General features: G+C 37.1%; 1 protein-coding gene across 3 annotated transcripts in view; it reads left to right on the top strand.

Moving 5' to 3' along the window:
* USP24 (ubiquitin specific peptidase 24) overlaps positions 1-24700 on the top strand; it is a 154032-nt gene that overhangs the window by 41260 nt on the left and 88072 nt on the right. For 2 of the 3 annotated variants that reach the window (XM_055585778.1, XM_055585780.1), the window contains exons 4-17: positions 5187-5330; positions 6154-6276; positions 11562-11597; positions 11922-11987; positions 14315-14380; positions 16860-16934; positions 17496-17654; positions 18795-18909; positions 19152-19255; positions 19793-19900; positions 20084-20179; positions 20267-20428; positions 20632-20679; positions 22582-22641. In XM_055585778.1, the coding sequence (XP_055441753.1) occupies positions 5187-5330; positions 6154-6276; positions 11562-11597; positions 11922-11987; positions 14315-14380; positions 16860-16934; positions 17496-17654; positions 18795-18909; positions 19152-19255; positions 19793-19900; positions 20084-20179; positions 20267-20428; positions 20632-20679; positions 22582-22641 (1362 nt within the window). The remainder of the gene's footprint in view (positions 1-5186; positions 5331-6153; positions 6277-11561; positions 11598-11921; positions 11988-14314; positions 14381-16859; positions 16935-17495; positions 17655-18794; positions 18910-19151; positions 19256-19792; positions 19901-20083; positions 20180-20266; positions 20429-20631; positions 20680-22581; positions 22642-24700) is intronic. The other variant, XM_055585781.1, reaches the window with a different exon arrangement.

The following is a 24700-nucleotide window of genomic DNA, read 5'->3' on the forward strand; positions in this document are numbered from 1 at the left end:
GATAATATTTATTTATGAAAAATATAGGTTGTTTTGTACTCACTATCCTACTGAGACAGTAGTGGATGTTTAAACTACAGAAAGTTTAACTGGATTGAATATTGTATCTGGCAAAACGTCATGCAGATGGCAGCATCTCTTTTGGACCTAGACTGATATGCTTGCCCCAATTCTGGTCACATCTCTTGTAAAGCAGTTTTTCTTAATAGTGAGAATAGAAGATCACAGGACTTGTGTTTCTGAAAGCAGTCTAACTCAGCATGGCTGCCTTTGCAGGACCTGAGTCCTGAATCCAGCAAGAGCAGAGACGATGTCACAGACACTGTTGTTTTTCCCAGTGTATAGCCAGTGCCAAGAACAGAGAAAGAGCTCAGTAAATCTTTGTTGAATGAATAAATGAGTCTCCTGCAGTCTCAATAGTTCTGGGTTTTGATATCCATTTTTGTCTCAAATGCAAGTAAGTTACTACAACTACAGATGGATGAAGTTTATATTTATTCATAAAACCCAGTAAAATAAACTGTTCATTTGCAAACTATTATTCCCGTCTGCATTTTGACAGAATCTCCATTGATTCAAGGCTTAAGGGAGAACGAAACTAATTTTAGGATTGAAAACAGCTTTATCTTTGTAAAAAGGGAGAAATCTTTTAAAATTGTCACTTGGGCCGGGATTATATGGAATCAAGGTTTCTCCCCATTTTGGATGAATTCATCTACCATTTTGTAGTTTTGTGGTTGTAACTTTTTTAAGAATTTTGTTAAGAATTACAGTAGCTGTTAAAAATAGCAGCATTTTTATAATGTAATACACTGTGACACAACACACTGGTCATAGGAGACACCCTCTCCCAACAACACGAGAAATGACCACCCTACACATGGACGTCACCACATGGTCAGTACCAAAATCAGATTGATTAGATTCTTTGCAGCTAAAGATGGAGAGACTCTATACAATCAGCAAAAACAAGACTGGGAGCTGTCTGTGGCTCAGATCATTAACTCCTTATTCAAAATTTGGGGTTAAATTGAAGACAGTAGGGAAAACCACTAGACCTTTCAGGTATAACCTAAATCAGATTCCTTATGATTATACAGTAGAGGTGACAAATAGAGTCAAGGAATTAGGTCTGGTAGACAAGAGTGCCTGAATAACTTTGAAAGGAGGTTTGTAACATTGTGCAGGAATCGTCGACCAAAACCATTCCCAAGAAAAAGAAATGCAAGAAGGCAAAGTGGTTGTCTGAGACAGCCTTACAAATAGCTGAGAAGAGAAGCGAAAGGCAAAGGAGAAAGGGAAAGATATACCCATATGAAAACAGAATTCCAGAGAAGAGCAAGGAGAGATAAGAAGGCCTTTTTAAATGAACAATGCAAAGAAATAGAGGAAAACAATAGAATGGTAAAGTCTTTAGATCTCTTCAGGAGAATTGGAGATATCAAATGAACATTTTATGCCAGGATGTGCACAGTAAAGGAGAGAAATGGCAAGGACCTGCAGAAGGGGACGAACTTAAGAAGAAGTGGCAAGGATGCACAGACCTTACAAAAGAAGTCTTAATGACCCAGATTACCGCAATGTTGTTACCCAGTCACTCACCTAGAGCCAAGACATCCTGGAATGCAATGTCAAGTGGGTATTATTACAACAAACAAAGCTAGCAGAGGTGATGGAAGTCTAGTTGAGCTATTTCAAATCCTAAAAGATTATGCTGTTAAAGTGCTACACTCAATATACCAGCAAATTTGCAAAACTCAAAACAGTGGCTATAGAACTGGAAAAGGTCAGTTTTCATTCCAATCTCAAAGAAAGACAATGACAAAGAATGTTCCAACTACCATATAATTGCACTCATTTCATATGCGCGGCGCAGACGGTAATGCTCAAAATCCCTCAAGCTAGGCTTCAGCAGTATGTAAATTGAGTACTTCCAGATTTACAGACTGGATTTAGAAAAGGGAGAGAAACCAGAGATCAAAGTGCCAACATCGGTTGGACCATAGAAAAAGCAAGGGAATTACAGAAAAACATCCATTGCTGCTTCATTGACTGTGCTAAAGCCTTTGACTGTGTGGATCACAACAAACTATGGAAAACTGTTTAAAGAGATGGAAATATCAGACTATCTTACCTGACTCCTGAGAAACCTCTATGCAGGTCAAGAAGCAACAGTTAGAACCAGGCTGGTTCAAAATGGGGAAGATAGTGCATCAAGTCTTTATATTGCCACTCTGCTTATTTATATGTAGAGTACATCATGTGAAATGCTGGGCTGAATGAATCACAAGCTGGAGTCCAGATTGCTGGGAGAAATATCAACAACCTCAGATATGCAGATGATACCATTCTAAAGATAGAAAATGAAAGGGAACTAAAGAGCTTCTTAATGAGGGTGATAGAGAAAAGTGAAAAAGCTGGTTTAAAACTCAAAAAACTAAGTTTCAAAAAGCTAAGATCATGGCATCCAGTCCCATCACTTCATGACAAATAGATGGGGAAAAATGAAAACAGTGGCAGATTTTATTTTCTTGGGCTCCAAAATCACTGTGGATGGTGACTGCAGCCACAAAATTAGAAGACACTTGCTCCTTGGAAGAAACGCTACGACAAACCTAAAAAGCAGAGACATTACTTTGCTGACAAAGGTCCATATAGTCAAAGCTGTGGTTTTTCCAGTAGTCATGTATGGGCGTGAAAGTTGGACCATAAAGAAAACTGAACACCAAAGAATTGATCCTTTCAAATTGTGGTTCTGGAAAAGACTCTTGAGAGTCCCTTGGATAGCACAGAGATCAAACCAGTCAATTCTAAAGGAAATCAACCCTGAATATTCACTGGAAGGACTGATGCTGAAGCTGCCATACTTTGGCCACCTGATGCAAGGAGTGGACTCATTGGGAAAGACCCCGATGCTAGAAAAGATTGAGGGCAGGAAGAGAAGGAAGTGACAAAGAATGAGATGGTTAGATAGCGTCACCGACTCAATGGACTTGAATTTGAACAAGTCCAGGGAGATGGTGAAGGACAGGGAAGCCTTGCATGTGGAAGCCTTGCATGGAATCCCAAAGAGTTGGACATGACTTAGTGACTGAACAGCAACAACAGCAAGCTGTAATAGTATAACAAATGGTCAAGTGGTTGTTGGGAGTTTTTTCCTATAAAACTCTGAGCACAAAAGTACTTTGCATTGTGTTCATTGTCATTCAATTCTTAGAATTTAGAGCTATTGAAAAGATTTCTCTACACCAGAAGAGCTACAGAATTCTGTGTTTCTTTAGACTTGTGTTTCCTGATATGATAAATCTCTCCCTGCCCTCTTCCCTGGGCTTTTCTTACGAGCTGCCTGTTTTTTAAAAACAGAAAAAAGAAAAAAAAAAAAAAGAGTATAAATAATAAGCAGTTGTGTGAATAAGGTGCAGAAAAGGAGTTTTGTTGTAATTTCTACTTTTGTCACCTTTCTCCTTCAGGCTAGCCTAGATTCTAGTGTGTTCAGGCAGGTAAAAGCATGTAAATCTGGTCATAGTGCATAGTAATGTTTAAACCTTGCGTACCTTTTCCCTGCACTGTGCTGCTTGTCTTACCCGCCTTAATCTGAAAGGTAGATAGGACTCCCATTTTCAAAGCAAAACCTGAACAAATGAGATGACAACAGAGGCAGTGGTGCTTAGCCCACATAAATTTTATTTTGTTACATGTGCTTAGTCGCTCAGTCCTGTCCAACTCTTTGCAACCCCATGGACTGTAGCCTGCCAGGCTCCTCTGTCTGTGGGGATTTTTGTTGTTACATGGAGCTTCTTAAATCTTAATCTCTGCTTTATTTTGCTTTATTATATAAGTTTTAAGTACAGGAAGGATAGATAGGCAGGCAAAAGACTTCTGGCAAAAAATATTAACTCATTGGCTTAAAATCACATTGGCTTATATAAAATCAGCCTTATGGTTATTGTTCATTTGAGCAAGTGGTGCAGCTAATTGCTATATAGAAAGTCTGAAGCTGAGGTTTTCCTTTGCTGCTAAAGAAGTTTGGATTATTTCAGGATCTTAACCCTCTTGTTAAGCAGTTCTTGGTGTGGCCAAGGTGAAATTTTTATAGCACAATATTTTCCCTCTCAATGGAAATCTTAGAAAAACCACTGTACCCATTTGCTAGTATTTTATTAAGTGGAATCCTTTGATTTCTCATTCCCTGTTCTGGTGGTTATTCCTGAGTTAGACTTCCCCAAGGACTTAGATCAAAATTTGGGGAACTCTAAAGATGAAGATTTTAGATTCTTAAGTGCCTTTTCCTTCCTTCCTTTTTTTTTTAATCTAAGATACTGATTATAAGATGTACCATTATGTTATACTCTGTGTTTTATATTTCAGAAAAATAATGCTAAGTAAACAGTGTTATAATGCCTTATCACTTAGAGCTATTTTTTATTTACTTAAACTTTTAAAAAAGTTGAGTATTAACTTTTATGCACACCAGAAAGGAAAACACAGTCAAAATAAATTGGCAAGGTATTCCTAAAAAATTTTTTCCCGCTCAGAGCCCTGCTGCCATCTGGTCAACAGGTGGGAAGATCCATTTCTGTTTCTGAGATATAAATAATATGAAGAGAATGTGCATGTTCAAATCATGAAGTACAGCATCCATTTCTTAGATTCCAGGAATTTTAATTAATAGTGACAGCCAAAATACACTTATCATAAAACCTTGCTAATACTTTTACATTCATTATACCTTTTGATATTAATATTTGTAACATCTCTGTTAAGTGGGTAGGAGTTATGCCTGTTTTGAGACAGGAGAACTGAGTCTCTGAGAATTCAGGTAAATTTGTCCAAGGCCACGCAGCTAGAAAATAGTACCAGAAGTGAGCTCAGGTTCTTTCTTGCTCTTCACCATTTCACCTCCCCTAATAATAATGAAAGGTAGAGAAATACTAAACATTCTCTTTTAACAAACTGTTTTAATATAAGGGAATTAAAGTTCAAAAAATAAATCTAAGTGTTGACTGAAATAAATGAACGAGTAAATGGACTGCAGCTGTGGGTCTGTTAAAGCAAGTCATCTGCATAAAAGTAAGTATTATAATAATAATCACTTGATTATTGTAAAGATTGCACTCATGATTGCAGTCATTTTTTTTTTCTTTCTTTCTGAATAAGACTCTAAACTGCCCTTTTTGTTTTTATAGCTCCTGACATCAAGTGCTGTTCACAAGTGGGGTACTGAAATTCATGAAGGGATCTACAACATGTTGATGCTATTAATAGAACTGGTTGCAGAAAGAATAAAACAAGATCCAATTCCCACTGGTCTGCTGGCTGTGCTTACAATGGTACAGTATGTCTAAAATGAAGTACTTTGCATTTTGGTTTTGTTTAACATACCTACTACCTTTTGACTAATAATTAGTAATAAGTCATAATGATATTATCATTAAAGACATTCTTCCATTTTATTTTTAAAGCAGAGCTGCCATTCTTGCTTTCAGTTTTAAAGAAATACATTAAATAGAATGAATAAAATTATTAAATTGCTTAATGATTAATTAGAATGATTAAATAGCTTTCCGTTTTGTCTCCCTTATTATTCACATCACAAATACTATCATATAGGGTGCTGATGTAGTTTGGTTTCCAGGCTTTCCTCTGATTAGTAACAGTAGCTGCAAGAGGAAGCGGGGCTCGTGTGTTCCCTCGGAACTATTTTTGCTGGGGCCGTCTCATGCAGCATCCAAGATCTTAGTTCCCCAATCAGGTATACAACCCATGCCCCTTGCACTGGGAGCATGGAGTCTTAACCACTGGATTGCTGGGAAGTCCCTGCCTCCTAACTTCTGTCTCCACTGCCTTATGGCCTATCTCTACTGGTGGGGGCCCTAGGACATTTACAGCGTTGGCTTCCCCTTGCCTTGGATCAGACCTCTGGTCCTAAGCCCTCCTTCTCTTTCCCCGTAGCAAACATTGAGCGAAGCAAGAGAGTAGTACTTTGGCCATTTGCTCCTCAGCACTTGCTAAGGAGTATATTTTGTTGAGGTACTTGAAAGATTCCATTAATGAGGAAGTCCAAGGTGATATTTTTATCTTCTTTTCTAATGCTAATATGTGTTGCTATAGAAATAGCTAATAATAATGTTTCTCTGTTCTGTTTGAATCTAGGCTTTCAATCCTGATAATGAATACCATTTTAAAAACAGAATGAAAGTATCTCAAAGGAATTGGGCAGAAGTATTTGGAGAGGGAAATATGTTTGCTGTTTCACCTGTATCTACTTTCCAAAAGGTAAACATAGTTCTGTTTCATAGTTTTATAAATAAACGTATTGAAAAAGATTTTGTCTGCTACAAAAATGACAGTTTACATGGAACGATTAAAATAGCCCATAAAAATGGCAAATACTCCATGTGGCTCTTAAAATAGCTCAATATTTCAACAGTTTTTTTCAGCTATTGCATATTTTTCCATAGCTGTTAATTAACTTCATGAGGAACTTTATAGATTTGAAATGTTTGGTGAATAAGAAATAACTGCATGACATGAAAAGTGCCCTATTTATTGAATTACCAGAACTCCTGTTTAATGGGTGTCCCAGTTTCTTAGAGACATTTGAGAAGCTAGAGCATTTGAAATTATTTGAAATGATTAGTTATTGCTAGAAAAAATAATAATTAATCTCATGTATAATTTTCTCCTAAACTCTACAAGCTTTAAAGCTTTTGTTTTTCTTTCAAGCACAGACCAATATCTTCATTTTATATTTAAAGGTCTACAATGTGCCAATAACATACCCACAAAGAGCACATAATTCAAACAGTTTGTTGATCAAACACTGTTTTGGTTTTGGAGAAATATTTGAAAGAAGTCAACATAGTAGATAAGAAACTTGTCCATTGCTTTAGTAGAAGCAGAGGTTTAGTTCAGTGATCGTTTGTTGAACATTTGCTGTGTGTCTGGCATTATTCTAGGTTTTGGAGATATAAATAAATAGTTCTTGCATAGATGGTTCTTGCCCTTAGTATAGAGTAATAAGACATGGTTTCTAACTTACAGCATAGTGGAGGAAATAGGAAATTTAAAAAAAAAAATCACAGTGTAACAAACAACAGGTGCAAGTGTAATAATAATGTGCTAAAAAAATAAAACAACAACAACAAAAAAAATAATAATAATGTGCTATTCATGGGATACAGGGAAAGGAGTTGCCACCTTGGAGGGTCAGGCAGTACTCCAGGGAGGAGGTGAGAGCTGAGTGGAAAGGACAGTGAGTATATCCTGTGGAATGTAACCACAGCAACTCTGTGAGTTAGGTATTATTTTTACCCCCATTTTGTAGGTGAGAAATTTGAGGCACACAGAGGTTAACTACTTGTCCAAATTCACAAGCCTTGTTACAGCAGGGACCTATGTGAGCTGGCTCCATAGTCTGCATTCTTTATATAGCCTTGCCTCTCAAGATATTAAAATCTCATCTTCAATGTTGTCGTGACTATTAAATGACAAATGTATACAAAAACACTGAACACAGTGGGTCACTTTAGTAAGTACTCAGCGAATGTTCTTTCTCTCCCCTGCGCAGTTTATATATGCAGCAACAGACACCCAGAAACGTTCAGTCTCTAATTTCCTCTCATTACCATGAAAGGAATTCTCTCTCCTACAAAGGCCCTATACACCCTCTCCTCTCCTGTTGCCTTCTAAAGCATTTTACACCTTAGCATTTCTGTTTTTTCTTTGGTATGCTCAGTTTTTTCCTCTTCATCGATTACTCCCATTGTGTATTACATGGTCTAGTATTTTCCCGTCTTTAAAAATTCTGCCTTTGATACAGCATCCATCTCTAGCTTCAGCATTATGCTCTGTCCCACTTCACAACCAACCAGATGAAAGTTTCCATGTCCTTCCCTCTCAGTTATTCTTTTAGTGCTTACTCTGACATTTTAACTTATAAAAAACAAAGCATACATTTCATCACTATCTTTACGCTTCTCTGAGCAGTACATGAAAACCTTAGTATGTTCTGTGTGCTCATTCCTCACCTGACTCATCCTTTTGTCTTTATTACGCATTGTCTTAGCCCTCTCCTATCTCATTTTATTCCCCTCAAATAGGTACCATCAACCTTATTTTGTGCAGTGCTTTGACTCAGCCCTGTTTACATGCTGTCTCTTTGTGTACCATTTCGTCTATATTTCAGGCCTTCTGTTGGGATAATTTTTCTTCTTCCTGGAGTACATCCTGTAAATTGTCCTCTCATAAGGGGTCCATTGGTGACTGAGTCTTTGTTTTTGATGGCCTAACCTTGATTTTATTTTCTGTTACTTGAAGAACATTTTTTCTGGGTTTTAAATTCTAGATTGACATATGTTTTGTGTCAGAATATCACAGATATCATTTCAGTGTCTTCTGGCTTTGAGTATTGCTTTTGAAAGTTGACTGATGATCTGACTATTGTTTGTTTTTAAGAAGTCTCTTTTCGTGGCTGTTTTTTGAGATCTATTTCTTTTAGATATTTGGCAGTTTGACTCTCACTGCAGTTAACTGAGATATTCTTTTTGTTTATTTTGCCTCAGATGCATTGAATTTCCAAAACTAAGGATGTATATCTTGTATCAATTCTGGAAAATTCTCACCCATTACCTTTTAAAATACTGCCTTTTCCCCAATAGTCTCTTTGTCTAGAACTATGGCTGCATGTTCAACCTTCTCATCCTGTCCTTATGTCCCTTAACCTCTTTCATACATTTTATCTGTTTGTTTTCCTGTGCAGTGTTTGAGATGACATTTTTCAGATCTGTGGTCCAGTTCAACTCTGCTTGTTTCTAATTATCTCATATTCTTGAGTCATATTTTCAGTCACCTCCTTGTTTAATGCTTAACTTATATGCTCTGTCTGATATCTAAAAGCTGGTCTGATTCTGACAACTTTTACTCACTTGTTTGTTGATGTGTGTGTAGAAAAACGTATTTATACTTGTTTCTTTATTTTTCTGTGAACTTATGTTTCTTGGAATTTAGGAACATTTTTTGAGGCCTGAGTTGCAAGTTCTTTCCTCCAAAAAGCATTTACTTCTTCTGGGTGCCTGGGAATACTATGATTTGGGACCACTTTAGAATAAATATTCAACTTAAGGTTTTTCAGACCATAAGGTCAATTTGAATTAGAGCAGCAAAGCCATGTGAGGGCAATTAGATGTTTATAAATTCCTGGAGAATTTTTTTCTCCTCACCATCCAGTAGCAGAGTCAAGGTAGGCTTGTTGTTTCCATTCCACAGTAAGTTTATTTCAGTTCACCTTACATTCAGGCTGTAGCGCTTTGAGTTCTTGCTTTATGTGACAACCTCTTCTTAGTCTCTGAGCCCTGTACTGGCATTGTGTCTTGCTTCTGAGCCACCGTAAGGCTATGAAAATGGAAGCTAGGGGTCTTCTCAGTTCCATAGATGCCTGCAGCATGATAACTGGCCTCACGGCTTGTTTACTTCACAGGATTTCTGCTTTCTCTTTTTTAGTTTTTGGTTACACTTCTGAGGACGTTTTGCCAACTCAGTTCTATGCTTTAAAAGATTGTTTTTTAATTTAAGATCTTTTTTAAGCTGTGGTGGCTCTTTGTTGCTGTGAGCAGGCTTTCTCCAGTTGCAGTGAGCGGGACTACTCTGTAGTTGCAGTGTGGTGACTTCTCTCGTGGGGCACGGGTTCTAGGTGTGCAGGCTTCAGCAGTTGCACACGTGGGCTCAGTAGTTGTGGTGCATGGGCTCAGTTGCTCCGCAGCATGTGGTATCTTCCTAGACCAGATATTGAACCGAAGTCCCTTGCATTGCAAGGGAGATTCTTAACTACTGGACCACCAGGGAAGCACTTAAATGTTTTCTGTTAGTTGTTTTCAGTTGGAGAGATGTTTGAGGCAACTAGACTGAAGTCTCCATTAGATCTTCTAGGCATTCCATCCCTCCTCCTTCTGCCACCAGTTCCCTGAAACTGCTGTCATTAAGGTACTGTGCTTCTAGATCCAGAGAAACTGTCTCTTGCCCCAGTCAGCATCAGTGGTCAGTTTCTTCTTCCTTGAAACTTCCTTCCTACAGTCTCTTGCTCTCTGCCTGCCCCCTCAGCTACCTCTCCTTTCTTGACTCATCCAGAGCCTTCTTCTCTTCGTCCACCATACTCCCTGTAAGAAATAGCTTCCATTCTTACAGATCTAAATGTCATCTTTGTGCTGATGGCCCTCTGCTTTATATCTCTGTGGCCCAGTCCTCTTTCCTGAGCACAGCAGACTTGAAGAGCCAGCTGTCTCCACTTGGTTACCACAGAGACATCTCAGACTGTGCCTGAAGCAGAACTTCATTATTTTTCCCCAGACTTCATTCTCCACCTTTTCAATAAATGGCATCACCATCTACCTAGATGCCCAAGCTGAAAACATAGGAATCAGCCATGATTCATATTCATATCCAAACCATAAACAGGTCCTTTGATTTAATCTCACATAGATCTTCAGTTGACGTCTCTCTGTTTCTTCTGCCACCATCCCACTCCAAACACCATCATGTCCTGCCTAATTACTACACTAGTCTTCCCTCTGGTATCTCTGCTTTTTACTTTCTCATTCATCCTTTCCTTTCCATTCTCCACATAAGTGTAAGAGTCCCCTTAAAACATAAAATGTATCATTTTCTTCTTTAAACACCTCTGTGGCTTTCCTTCTAATCACAGTCTACAAATTTCTGCATGTTCCAGCTTTTCTTCTCTCTACAATTTAATCTTTGCCATTCTCCCCTGCTCACCACCTCCCAGTTGGGAGAGTTGCCTCTCCTTTTTTCAAATGAAGGTAGGCTTTTCTGCCTTCCCCAAACAGGGCCTTTTCCATTTTAGCCTCTCTGCCTGGACTGTTCTTTGAATGGCTAAATCTGTCTCATCCTTTAAGTTCTAGATTAAAAGACCACCTTTTCAAAGAGATTTTCTATGACCACCACTCTGAACAGAGTGGGCTCTTATTTCTCATTGGAGGACCTTTTGTGGAAATGCACAACCTGAATGAATTATGTGTTGGTTTACTTGTCTTTATCAACCCTGCTGGAATATGAATTCCATGAAAGCAGGTAGCACATCTCTTCTTCATCACTGTTCTGTATCCAGCCACTGGAACATTATGCAGCTTCTAGAACAGTGAATGCTTGAGAGAGGAAATAAAGGAAGAAAAGGAGGAGAAAAGAAGTGCTTACTCTAGGACACTAATTAATGGTACAGCTGGGACTAAATCTTTAATGTCTTGATTCTTGATTTGCTACTCTGAGTTAATAATTATTTATCCTGTACCTCAGAAAGCTTAAACAACTGATCTCACCTACCCAAAATGCATAAATGCTTTGTATTGTAGCAGTCCCATCAAAATACAGACTTACTTATAAAATTGTTTTCAGTAATGTCAAAGATTCACATGAAGAAACATTTGGGAAAACCTTTTGAAATAATGTTAAATTTTTTTCCAACTTTCTGATTTAGGATAATAGAAATATGAGAGTTAGTAGGGAAGTTTTTGTATTGCCATTTCAATTTCTGTTTTCTTTTCTCATAGGAGCCTCATGGATGGGTTGTGGATTTGGTAAATAAGGTATACAGCTTTTATTAATATGGGCATGTTTTTCATTTTCTAATGAGCTTTCCTAGAGTTTTAGGTAGATGACAGCTACAAAGAATAATCAAATATGTTTTATCATTTCCTCCTCTTTTTTATACATGCTGTTTAAACAGATAAACATCAGCTTTAGGACTTAGTACATCTCCTGTAGTGTATCACAGGAGCATTAGAATTATCTTTGTGGTGACTCTGAAGACCAGGGTTATAAGCACATTGATAAAGTAGAATGTGAGCCGTAGTTGCTTGCTAAATTATTAAAGTATAGTATTTTAAAGTGTATACCTTTTTTCTTCTCAGTTTGGAGAATTAGGTGGATTTGCAGCAATCCAAGCCAAGCTTCATTCAGAAGATATAGAACTTGGGGTAAGTTAAACCGCTGTATGTACACAGTGTGGAAGTTCACTTTATTGAGGTTGCTGTGTAACCCCTGGGACATTGTCTGGACACATTAAATTAAATGTTAAAACTCAAGTTAATCTTTATGGGAGTAGCTCCCATGGTTCTGATAACCACAGAAATGTTTACTCTTTCTTGATCATAATAACCAAATTGTAGTGTAGAGCATTTGGTTGTGTTTTTTTGTTTTTCCACCACATTCATTTCTCTTTGTGATGTTTTTCTCTCAACTCCTTACTTGTAGTGGTTATATGAAATTATCTTGCTGTTTAGGGATAATTGCTGTGTGTGGCAAGTATATGTGTACATAGCAATCTTATGCCTCAGTTAAGTCACAATTTATTGATAGTACCAGAAGCAAATAAAATATTTTAACATCGTTCAGTCAGCTTTTTGGTATTACAGAGATTCGTAGGTAATAAAGGGCTGTACCTGGAGCTTAGAATCACCCCTCAGGTGCAGTACCAGTATGTTTTCATGTCAACTTCACTTTCTCAAAAAATTTAACCGTATGGTAAGGGGAATAACTTCATCTTTAATTTTTCACAGACTACTTGTTTGTAACTGAAAGCACTTCATTCTGTTCTCTAATCATTCAGTTAGAGACTACTTATTATGCACTTGCCATGTAGAAGACACTGTGCCAGCTACTGCGAATTGACCAGAGTAGAAAATGATGTTGTGAAATAATATGCCTAAGTGACACAAACTGTGCTTAGAGTAATACCCGTTATTTCTGTGGGCTGTGGCTTATCAGCTGACCCCGTTGGTCCATCTTTGCATGAGAGTAGTAACAACAGTCAAGGAGAGAGACGCGCTCTGCTTGGTAATAGACTATTGCTTGCTGCCCTCTGCTTACTCTTGAAGATCAGAGGTCAACCAGATCATGAATACTTGCAGTGACACTGGTCAGAGGCCTGTTCTCCCTCCCTGAACCTTGACTAGGTTGTTAGGCTGTCATTTTGATCCCCGTTAAACGGATCAAGTATGTTAGCGAGGACTTTATTGACCTGGAAGATAATAGGTAGTGACTGAAAAAGCAAGACAAAACAAAACCTATTCAGATAGAGGGTTTTATCCAGCTGGCTTATTTCTCAAGAACTGGCTATGTAGGTCACTGGGCAATAATAGAAATAGACTTCCTTTTTTTTAAAGGTTAAATGAAACACTCACTAATTTCCTGCAAAGTGTATTTTAAGAGAAGCTCAAAGTTTCTCCCCTACTTGATGAAAATTGGCTAATGGTGGATATATAGAAATCTAGGCTTGTTCTCATTGTTATCAGATGTCTTCAGGCTAAAGATTTCTCTAAGATTTTTCCCTTCTTCATTTCTGCTGATGGTGTCGTTTTGTGTCAGTTTTTCCCTAATGGCTTAAAATTTTTCTAATTTGCTTGAGGGGTGTTCTCGTTGCCATCTCAAAGTTTATAAAAGTACTCATTTCATTTTATACTCAAAACAATTTCATTTTTTAAAGTTAGTTCTTGAGTTCATTTAGAATTTATTTATATATGTCACATAAGATAGAAATCCAGTTTTATTTTCTTCCAAAAGGGTAACTAATTGTTTTAAGATCTGAAGAACATTCCTTTTTTTTTTCCTACAAGGTTTTTTTTTTTTTCCACTATTTTGGTTTGTTGACTTTATCAAATGTCTGAGTGTGTGTATATGGTATACGTGAATTGTTCCTGGACTTCTGTCATTTTTTGGTACTGTTTCTCCGCTATTTTGATTATTGGTGGTGCCAGCTTTGCTCAGCATCTTCCTTTTATCAGATTTTCTTGATCATTCTCGTGTTTTTATTCTTCCAAATATAGGCAACGTGTCAGGATCTCCTGCAGAAAGTGCCACCAAGATCATGTGTGGAGAATTGACATGTCTATAGTACTAGTCCTTTCCCTTCAAGAACATGATCTTTCCTCATTTATTTGGACCATTTATGTATTTCTGTAAAGTTTTATAGATTTCTTAATGAAAGTCTTAAATGTTTTCTTTGTTAAAGGCACATTTCATTCCTTTCCCCACTATTCTCTCATTTTTCAATAAAAATTTTTATTATTCTACAATGTGAACTTTAGAATCATCTCATCCAAGCCTTGAAAGAAGTTTTATTGGCATAGTATGATTTAAGTTACATTAAATTTCTACAATAATTTAGATGAATTGACATCTTTATATCAGCTTTTCCTGCCCCAAAGTATAAAATGTTCTCTGACATATAAAAAAGGATTTGTTTAATGTTGAAAGGAAAGAACTTGCTCACATTTGTTTCTGACATTTGCTGTCTTTTTTTCAGGCAGTCTCAGCACTAGTGCAGCCCTTAGGGGTATGTGCAGAGTACCTCAGTTCCTCAGTGGTACAGGTAAGATAAACCATCTTACACTTATTTCAAAAGTCATCTAAGGCATACAAACAGTAAAAGTTATCTTTTTATCAGGTTGTTCAGAATTGTGCCTATCAGAATAACTGCTTTTTTTTAATTAGCTATCCTTGTAGTGAAATTTTTATCAGAAGATAAATAAAAGTGATTAATAAGTTATAGGTAACATCTAAACATTTAAAGTTACTTATCTTTTCAATTTATCATTTTATCAAATACAATTACAGATTATAGCTTTTGTCCCCCCCACTTTCTTCACTGTAAAATAGGTGGCATATGTCCCTACCCCCTTCACAGGATTATTTAAGGATTCAGCATCACGTTAAACAGTGTTGAGTGGCCTGCTGGGCTCCCTCTAGCCAAGTCACTGAGAATCTGAGTAGCAGTTTGACAGCGCATCTTGTCTGCATGTCAGCAGGTCGTAGGATAGTCAGAGCTGTGAGTGTTGAGCTTTCTGATGCTTAGGGCCCATTGCACTTTCTGGTTGCCTTTCCATTTCAGTTAACAAGTTTTACTGAAGAAAATGTCATGTTGAAATACCTCCATTTATTATTTTCTTTATAAAAATATGTCTGTGAAACTTAGCTGTCACAGAGATTTTTTAAAAATCACCGTAAATGGTTTTGAAAGCTTAGTGTCCTTTGGGAGCATAGTATGCACTGTTCCTCATTTCTAATGTCTAGTGTACATAGGGCCATTTTAACAAGGGAAATGGGATTTTTTTTTTTTTAGTAGGTTCTGGAAATTTCTAAGTTTTAAGTGCCTTCTTTAGATTTCAGAGTAATTCTGCAAAATTATTTAAATGAAGCAGAGTGACTAAGTATTTCTTCATTCTGATATTAAGGTCTTTAGAGACATGTAGTGTTCTCTCACTTACAAGCATATGCATATAATCATTTGTTTTGTAGTGAAACACTGAAACATAAAGAGGCAAAATGATTTGACTTAATAATTTAATAATCTATATTAGCAATTTAATAATTGGCTTTTTAATAATCAAAGCTAGGATTGAATTTTTAAGTGCATACTCTTTATCCATGCATTGCTCCATGGAAAGAGATTTAGTGCAGATACTCCAACTGCTAATTAATACTAAGTTCTTTAGAATTCCAGGCTTTATATATAAGCACTGCTGCTGCTGCTGCTGCTGCTGCTAAGTCACTTCAGTCGTGTCCAACTCTGTGCAACCCCATAGACGGCAGCCCACCAGGCCCCGCCGTCCCTGAGATTCTCCAGGCAAGAACACTGGAGAGGGTTGCCATTTCTTCCTCCAGTGCATGAAAGTGAAAAGTGAAAGTGAAAAATGAAAGTGAATCACTCAGTCGTGTCCGACTCTTAGCGACCCCATGGACTGCAGCCTACCAGGCTCCTCTGTCCATGGGATTTTCCAGGCAAGAGTACTGGAGTGGGTTGCCATTGCCTTCTCTTTATATATAAGCATAGTGTTCTTTAAAAAAACGTTTATGAATTTCCAACCAAAGTATGTTTAACTTCCTGCAGTAGCAACTGAAACAACACATCCAACCTTAAATTCACTCAGCAATAAATTCATGCTGTAGTTATGTACATTAATACTTGTCTCTAACACTTGCTCCTTTAGAAGACTAACGTGACCCCTGGGACTTGCTTCCTTATTTATCTGTAAAGTAGTAGTAACCCATACCTGTCTCACAGAGTTGCGGTGGAAGCTAAGTAAGGCTGGCACATGCTTGACAAGAGCAGCGTGACTTGCCTCTTACCCTGACAGCCCTCAGTTTTCACTATACAGTTGGCATAAGTGTAAATAAGGAAATTCTATGTGGATGATTGCATGATGGCATTTTAATTCATTGCTAATGTGTTCTTGCTTTGACAGCCAAATATTTTCTAGTCACCAGATAAGTTTAAAACTTATTTTACTTAAAAAAAATTTATTTTACTTAAAGACAAGTGATCATTTAGACCTTGCTAATTTTTCACTACTTCTCGTATATTACTTAGAGTTAGTTATCTGGCTATGCTACCATTCAGGAACAGTATGTTGTATGAGTCTTATCTGTAGGCCTCATTTACATATCAGCCAACAAAAGTAAGTGCATAAAGCATCATATTTTTGTGGTTTGTGCTTCTATTTATTCTTTAAAAATCAAATGCAAAATACTTTATTCCAAATGATACATACTCCTGTTTAATACTTTAAGTCAATCTGTGTGTCTTTGGTTGTCTTTGGCTGCTCTTCAAAGGACCCTTATAAGAAAGTAAAGAGGAACTGCACCCATATGATAGTAAAGAAGCTGAGGCTCAGAATCAGTTAAAAGGGTTTACTTGGGATGGTGTTAGTTAGTTGGTGGTAGTCTGATACTAGATTCAGATCTTTGCATTGTACCTTCTCCTTTGTGAAATGTGAATGAAGAAGGATCTCCTCTCTAGTTTAAGAACAGATTCAGGGGTCCTTATTAACTTTAGCACTTTTTTCCTACAGCCCATGCTAGACCCAGTCATCCTTAATACAATCCAGGATGTGCGGAGTGTGGAGGAAAAGGACCTCAAAGACAAGGTAATGCATCTCCAGTCACGTGATTGCAGCGCATGCTGGTCCACAGAAGCACAACCAGGACTTGGGGCAAGGTTCACATATCATTGCTCTTTGGATTCTGGTCACATACAGCTCACATTAAATTAATTTTACATTTCCTGACCAAAAAAGTGTTATCTTTGTCAATATCAGTCAATAAAATGAATGGAGGGTTCTCAGTAAGTGACACCGTTAAGAATTTAACTAAAATGCTGGTTTTGATAGTAGTACAATTGGTATAGCATTGAATAAGCTTTAAAATAATTTGGTACTAAAAGCTATCCAGAGTTGTTCTATGATTCATTTTTCTGCCTTGACTTTCTCTCAGACCCTTTCTCTTTTCTTTGCTCACTCATGCACTGATTTTTGGTTAAAAGCAAAATGTAGTTATCAACCATGTGAAATATCAGATACCGCTAGACCATGGTTACTGAATATATCCTTTATTCCTGTGTGTGTAAGAATTGGCATCAAAATGTTTTATTGGTTCCTTTTTGTTTTCTCTGTATGTGTGTGTGTGTGTGTTTTGTTTTTAAATGAAAGAGATTGGTTAGCATCCCTGAGCTCTTGTCTGCCATCAAGTTACTTTGCATGCGCTTCCAACCAGATCTGGTGACCGTGGTGGATGACCTTCGACTAGACATCCTGCTACGCATGCTGAAATCACCACATTTCAGTGCCAAAATGAATTCCCTCAAAGAAGTAAGTCTTGCACTTATTTCTAGAAGACTTAAAGTATAGATACTTTTAAGTTCTTCCAAAACTTGTTATTAATGTAAAAATGTTGGGAAATAAAAAATAATAATTTCTTGTAATCCCACTAAAAGAGATAACAGTGATTATATATAAAATGGTCTATGTTTACATTTGTCTGTTAATAAAGTAATACTTTCATATGTATTACGTTCAGAATTCATCCTATGAAGTATTCAGTGTTTTAGTGAGATTTTTCTGGAACACAGTTCCTTGGACTATGAAGTTTGAGGTTTACTTTTTATCCCAAGGGTATAATTCCTTTTATTATATTTCAGATATGCACTTACTTAAACCAAATCTTTTAACTGGGGTTCAGGCAAAATTTTGTTTTGTTTACAACTGGAGTGGTCTAAGCAAAATAATGGAAATAAGATCTTGCAGCTTCCTAAACTTTCCAGGAGCATAGTTGGTTTTGGTGAGTGATAGGTGGGGCCAATAGAGTTCAGCCATAATGACAATTATTTTCCTTCAGTTTTGTACTAATTAGGATTCTTGGCTACAAGTAACTCTTGATTCTTGAGTGAATCACTTGATCATTTGAGTGATTCTTGAATTATTTTAAACTAGAAGAAGAATTTAATAAAAGAAGGCTGGGCTATCTCATAAAAATAGCCAAACCTCATAAGGTCAGAGACACATGTGGGCAACAGGACCAACTAGAATCCAAGACCAAACCACTGCCAGGACTCTGTCCAGGTCTTATCTCTGCTTTTCTTTGTTCTCTCTCTCCATGCAGAGTGGCGTCTTCATAAGGTAGACATGGCCATGGATAGCTCCCATGACCAGGGAAGGACTGATGCTTTCTCTCTGGTCCCAAGTGTAGAATTTGGAGACATGCTCTGATTGAAGTTTGGGTCAGATGTGCTTCCCTGAGCCAGTCAGCAGTGGCCCAGGGAATGTGAGCCCTGTGTTCTTTTTAAAGACATTAAAAATAGGTAGTCTATTAACTTCTAATAACTGGCCTTTGATACATTTAGGCTAATTATCAGACTACATTGTAATACTGTAAAAGTCACAAGATATAGGTGAAGATTTTGATTATGAATATTTGCATTAGATTAAATCGCAATAATCCTGTCTTTTTAGGTAACCAAACTCATAGAAGATAGCACTTTATCCAAATCTGTGAAGAATGCTATAGATACAGACAGATTGTTAGATTGGCTAGTTGAAAACTCAGTTCTGTCAATCGCATTGGAAGGTAAGTTAACTTGCTTTAAAAAATTACTTAACTCATAAATAATATACTTTTGTGTTAAAAATATATGAAGTTGTTGCTTTGACTATATTAGCCTTTATTTATTTTTTCTATTGTCATCTTTATTTTGTACTAGCCTTTAAATAATCTTATAGCAAGTTACTGTTGCTTTGAATTAATAGAATCATGTTTAGAAAGTCAGCGTTCATTACATCTGTCTGCCTCTCTGGTGTTTCTTCTTTTAGGCAACATAGACCAAGCACAATACTGTGATCGTATAAAGGGAATTATTGAACTCTTGGGCAGTAAACTGTCATTAGATGAGCTCACTAAAATTTGGAAGATACAGGTAAGTTGATCAGAATTGCTTTTGCCCTTTTCTGACATTTTTTATCAGAGAAAGAGAAGGATGGTGACTTACTGTCCATGGATAAATAAATATTAATTGAACTCAAAATATCTATGAGCAGATTTTAAAATGAGGTACATAATACTCTCAACTGAAGCCCTCAAGATCATTTAATAAAATGTGAAAGATTAGTATGTATTTCTTGTAAACTTAATCAGTATAAATTATTTTTAAGCCAGTTGAAAATATTTTGTTCTCCTCTTAAAATGAATATGTCAGATTGAGAATTTGATTCTCATCTTTTTTTCTTTTTAGAGATTTAATGCTTCAAGAAATTAAAATAAGGCCAACTGATAACCACTAATAATGGTTGCTTCGTGTAGTCTTACCAGTTTTATCATGCAAGTGTATGCTGATAGTCTAGAATCAATTTATCTTTGTTAGTGTTTTACTTTTGCTTCTGTATATCTCTGGGGAAAGACTTGTATTTTTCCAGGTTCCAAGACTTAACTTCTTCCCCAATGTCTTCTTTTCTAGTCAGGACAATCATCTACTGTGATTGAGAACATTCATACTATTATTGCTGCAGCAGCTGTCAAGTTTAATTCAGATCAGCTTAATCATTTGTTTGTTCTTATTCAGAAGGTATGTGCTCAAATGTGCTTTTGAATTTTTCTAAAATGAGGTCTCCTTCCTCTAGATTAGCAATATTTAACCGTACTCTTCTTAAACTTTTTTAGCTCAAGTTTAAAGTTTCTGCATATTTTGCCAGTGTGATCAAAACGGACTGGGGAGCAATTCGTATGTCTTGTCTTTTTCGTTCTACAGAGCTGGGAAACTGAGAGCGATAGAGTGAGACAGAAGCTATTGAGCCTTATTGGACGAATAGGCCGGGAAGCTCGCTTTGAGACCACTTCTGGAAAGGCAGGAAAATCAAATTTTTCTAGCTATAAGCGCTTAAAGCAGCTTTATTTGCATATGGGCTGGCTCATCACATGTGGTTTACTGTAGGTGCTGGATGTTCTCTGGGAACTGGCTCATCTCCCCACGCTGCCCAGTAGCCTTATTCAGCAAGCTCTGGAGGAGCATCTGACAATCCTTAGTGATGCGTATGCAGTGAAAGAAGCAATCAAGAGGAGCTACATAATTAAATGCATAGAGGATATTAAAAGGGTTGGTTTTACCTTTGGTCTAGTTTTGTTGTCAAAGTAATAGTATTGTCTGAGTAATTAGAACCAAATAATTTTCCTCCCCTATTGTTTAAATTAAGCTAAATGTCCTGCATGGAAGCCCTTTAATCTTAGAGTCCAAAATTGGGAAATTATAGGTACGGCTTTTATCAAGTCACTTACATTTTTCTTAAAATTAATTTTCAGCCTGGAGAATGGTCAGGTCTGGATAAAAACAAGAAGGATGGATTCAAGGTAAGAATTTGCAGATGAGGTATAAAGTAAAAGGTATACTAATTTAATAATTCTATGTAATAAATTGAGTTAAATTTTAAGATAATAGTAAATTATTATAGTGTTTTTTCAAGTAGTATTCAGATACAGACTGCTGTTTGAATATTTTCTTATGACCTGTGCTTTATTATTTAAACCTTGGGGAATTATTGACTCACAAAGAGAAAAAAACCCAGGGTTCCATTCGAAGAGTAGTTTTACTATATTATTTTCATAAGATTATAAGACCTTCAACTTAGTTTTTATTTTTAAAATTAAATCCAAAATATGCACAAGTTTAATAAATATCGTGCCCATTTTTCTCCCGTACGAGAGAAATGGAGGAATTCCCAAGAGTCAGAAGAGAGAAAGAAGGGGAGAAGGAGGTTCATTCAGTGCTGGCATGTAGTCATTTTTGGATGCTTGATTCAGATGTGGTCCTAAAGATGCTTGGTTCAGATGTGGTCCTAAAGATCTTAGAAGGGTGATTGTTCCATGAGCACCTGCTGCTGGGACTGTGTAGGGATGAGTGCATGGGGGCCCCTCCCCTCCAGGGCTTTGACCTCCAGTGGCTGGAGGCTTCAGCCTGTTCTTGGTAAGCGGGGGCTGCAGAACGGGCAGCAATGGCCGTAGCTCTCCTGTTGCTGCAGTCCTTAAACGTCAAGGCTCTCCTTGGAGAGGGCTGACCTCAGTGGTCAGTCCCTGGAGCCTGCCTCCATGATTTCAGCAGCCCTGATTAGAGCACGTCCTCCTCCTCCACGCAGGCCCTCAGGTTGCTCAGATGAAACGAAACCTCACAGCAAGAGGGGTTTCATTTCACTGTTACTTAAGAAAAGACTTTAGTAAATAGCTTACAGCTTAACAATTTCGTTGGTAAAGCATATTTCTTGGTTTTCCCCATAAGTATTTGTTTAAAGGATCTTGAATACTGCTAATTTACACTGGTAAATTCAGAGACTCTTGTTAAGCACCCTTGGTGACTCATAGGCTTTTATTCTCCTAAATTATGCTTGGTCATAAAGTTTAGTTGGGGGCATTTAAGAACTTTATGGGTTATATTTCTGACATTGAAATTTGATCAAGTGAATTTTCTACATTAAAATTATTCATAAACTGGAGCTGGTACCTCTCAGGTTATGATTAAATTATTCCTTTAATTCAACAACATTGCTCTGTTTCTCCTCAGATACAGTGTGAATTTTTCCAGTTTTCTCAGCTCAGCGATTCAGATAATTTAGCACCCTCTGTCTTTATGATTGAAACTCATCTAGAGCTATTTAAGCAGTTTAAATCTTTTGATACTAATAGTAAGAAAGAAAAGGTATCTGTAGAAAATGGTCTTTTCTTCACTGTAACAGATACATTTCTTTATAGGTCTGAAGGTTAAAGCTGAAGGGACTTTTTCCTCCCTCCAGGGAAATGACTTTTGAAACCAGAAAATCCTTCCTGAGCCCTGTCCCTGCCTTGTCACAGCTGAGCATTACTTTAGCCCTTCTAGCCAGTAGCATCGCTGCATCTTTATTGCTTCTCTTTGCAGTCACTTCACTCATGTCTGATGTTTTAAAACAAAACTCAAAAAGTAACAGGGAGAATTTTGGAGTCATTTTGTTAGTCTTGAAAGAAATATTCTTCATTTTTTATATCCCACTGCTCCCAGTAAGGAAATTCTGATGTACCATTCCTTCATTTCGAATAATAATAACTTGCATTTACCTAGCACTTCTCCATTGACTGAGTTCTTTTGCAAATACTCTTTTAAAGTACCTGTGGCTGAAGGGGGGCAGTGGGAAGATCAAAGCCCCCGACATGACTCCAGGCAGGGGGGTGAGTTATATACTGCCACTAAAGGTGTTTTTCTATGCTATGCCCTTTCCTGCCAGGCAGCAAGGTGGGCTGACTGGGAATTATGTCTCCCTGCCAGGCTACACAGAAACTAAGCAAAGGGTAAGACAAGATCACCCACCTCTTACTCCCCTCCCACCCCCAGCTACCTCTACTCCTCCAACTGATTCCCTTTCCCTCTGCTTTTGACACTTAAAATTCCCAAGTTCCATTGTTGTGTTCAGAAATTCTGACCTTTATTTCTTAACTTTATTTCTGTAGATTCTGCCAGGATACCCTTGGCTTCCTTGGTCCTCTTTTCCTTTGCTTCCTTTATACCTTCCACTGTCTGCCCCCAACCCTTTCCCTCTTATTTCACTCTTTTTTACTTTTCAATTAAAAAGTTTAAATGTACGCACCCAAAAAATATTACTAAACAAAAAAAAAAAATCATTTTTACTTGATCAGTGGTGTTTGCATATCCTTAAGTCATTATATGAAGTCCTCCTAGCAGAGTGCCCAGCAGCCTTTCAGTAAATGTTGGTTCCCTTCTTCTTACTTCCTCTGCTTCACCTGTGAAGACACTAAAATCATTTACACATACCTGAATGACCTCCACTTGACAAAACACGTAACTGAAAGTAAAAATAGCAAGGTGCCCTCAGTACAGTCTCTCAATGATGTGATTGATTAGCACAGGAGGAAATACTTGTTAAAAAGTGTCCACCCTTGTAAAAATTTTTACTTTGGTTCTAGATAAATGGCTAGGTCTGGAAAAACAAGGCAGATGAAGAATTGGGATATTCAGCTTTGAGAAGTGAGAACTCAAGAAAGAATATGAAAGCTTTCTTTTAGATACTTTTAGGATTGTTAGAGACGTTTGATTCAACTTAGTTTTTATGTCTCATAAGCAGTTATGGTAAAGGCATGTTTCAGTATCACAGATCCCTGAACTTTCTAGGAAGACAATCTGACACAGAATGCACTGTCTCCTGAGTTCCTCATCACTGGAAACACCGGAAGACAACTCTTTTAACAAAAATGAATAAGGAGAGTTTAGGCACAGGTTTGCAGGCTAAACTAGTTGACCTCTACAGCTTCAGCTAACATTCAGTCTTAATTTGGATATACCATTAACTGCTACTTATGAAACCTCAGCTTCGTTATCAGACATTATCAAATATTTTCGTTTTAATTGTTCACCATATTCTCTTGCCCCTTTTGTAAATGGAAAAGAGTAATTTTAAAAATTTTCTTATAGCTTAGCAGCATAATGTCATAGCATAGATATGATGGAATAAATAACATCTGTCTTGTTTGCTGAACTCTAGAAAGGCTATGTCAGAAATACCTTTCAGATTCCAAAGGATAGTTTTCAGTGTCAAAAAAATAATCTAACCATAATTGACTCAGAATGATACTTTCTAATATACCTGATTATTTACAAAAAGGTTTATATTCATATCCCAATGTTTGTAATCCTTTCAGAAGGTATCAGTTTGGACTTAAGCCTCAGAATTTTTAGTTTCTGTCATTTTGCGACTTTTATGTCTTAGCAGAAATATCCTAGCTAGTCTTGCAAGTAGTTGCCCTTTAATATATACCTTATTTCTCTGATTCTAAGATGCCAGTGATTGCACCACGCATCACAGGGTCAATCCAGTATGTACGGCCTCACGGCGGCCTGCTGCTTTCCAGTATCCAGTGTAGTGCTTTGGGCTTCTTCGAAATCTTTAAGAGTATAGAATTTTGAGGCATGTTGAGAAATATGGAGTTTTGTGTCCTTGTCTTTTTTGTAAAACTCAAGCTGCTTTTTTCCTTCATTAAGTTGTTTATACTACAAGTTAAATAGTTCCTCTTGAATTAAGCTGCAACTTTGGACAGAGAGATGTTTAATGCCAAATGATGTAACCCTTCACAGAGTATGAGTCTGTCACACCAAATTCTCCTGGCTTTGGAAAATGCTTTAGTCTTAAGACCACTGGCAGTTTTCTTTGCTTTTAATTGAATTGATAGACATGATGGGCTCATCAATACCACATCATAGTGTAATCCTTTGATAGCATTCAAGAAACAAATCAGTGATCTACATTTAAATTAAAAACCCATCCTTGTTTGGTGCTAACTATGCCATGTAAGAACAGAAATGATGGGTAGATGAATAAATACCTTTTTAACAGCC

Source organism: Bubalus kerabau, chromosome 6 (genome assembly GCF_029407905.1).
Source record: "Bubalus kerabau isolate K-KA32 ecotype Philippines breed swamp buffalo chromosome 6, PCC_UOA_SB_1v2, whole genome shotgun sequence".
Lineage (NCBI taxonomy): Eukaryota > Metazoa > Chordata > Mammalia > Artiodactyla > Bovidae > Bubalus > Bubalus kerabau.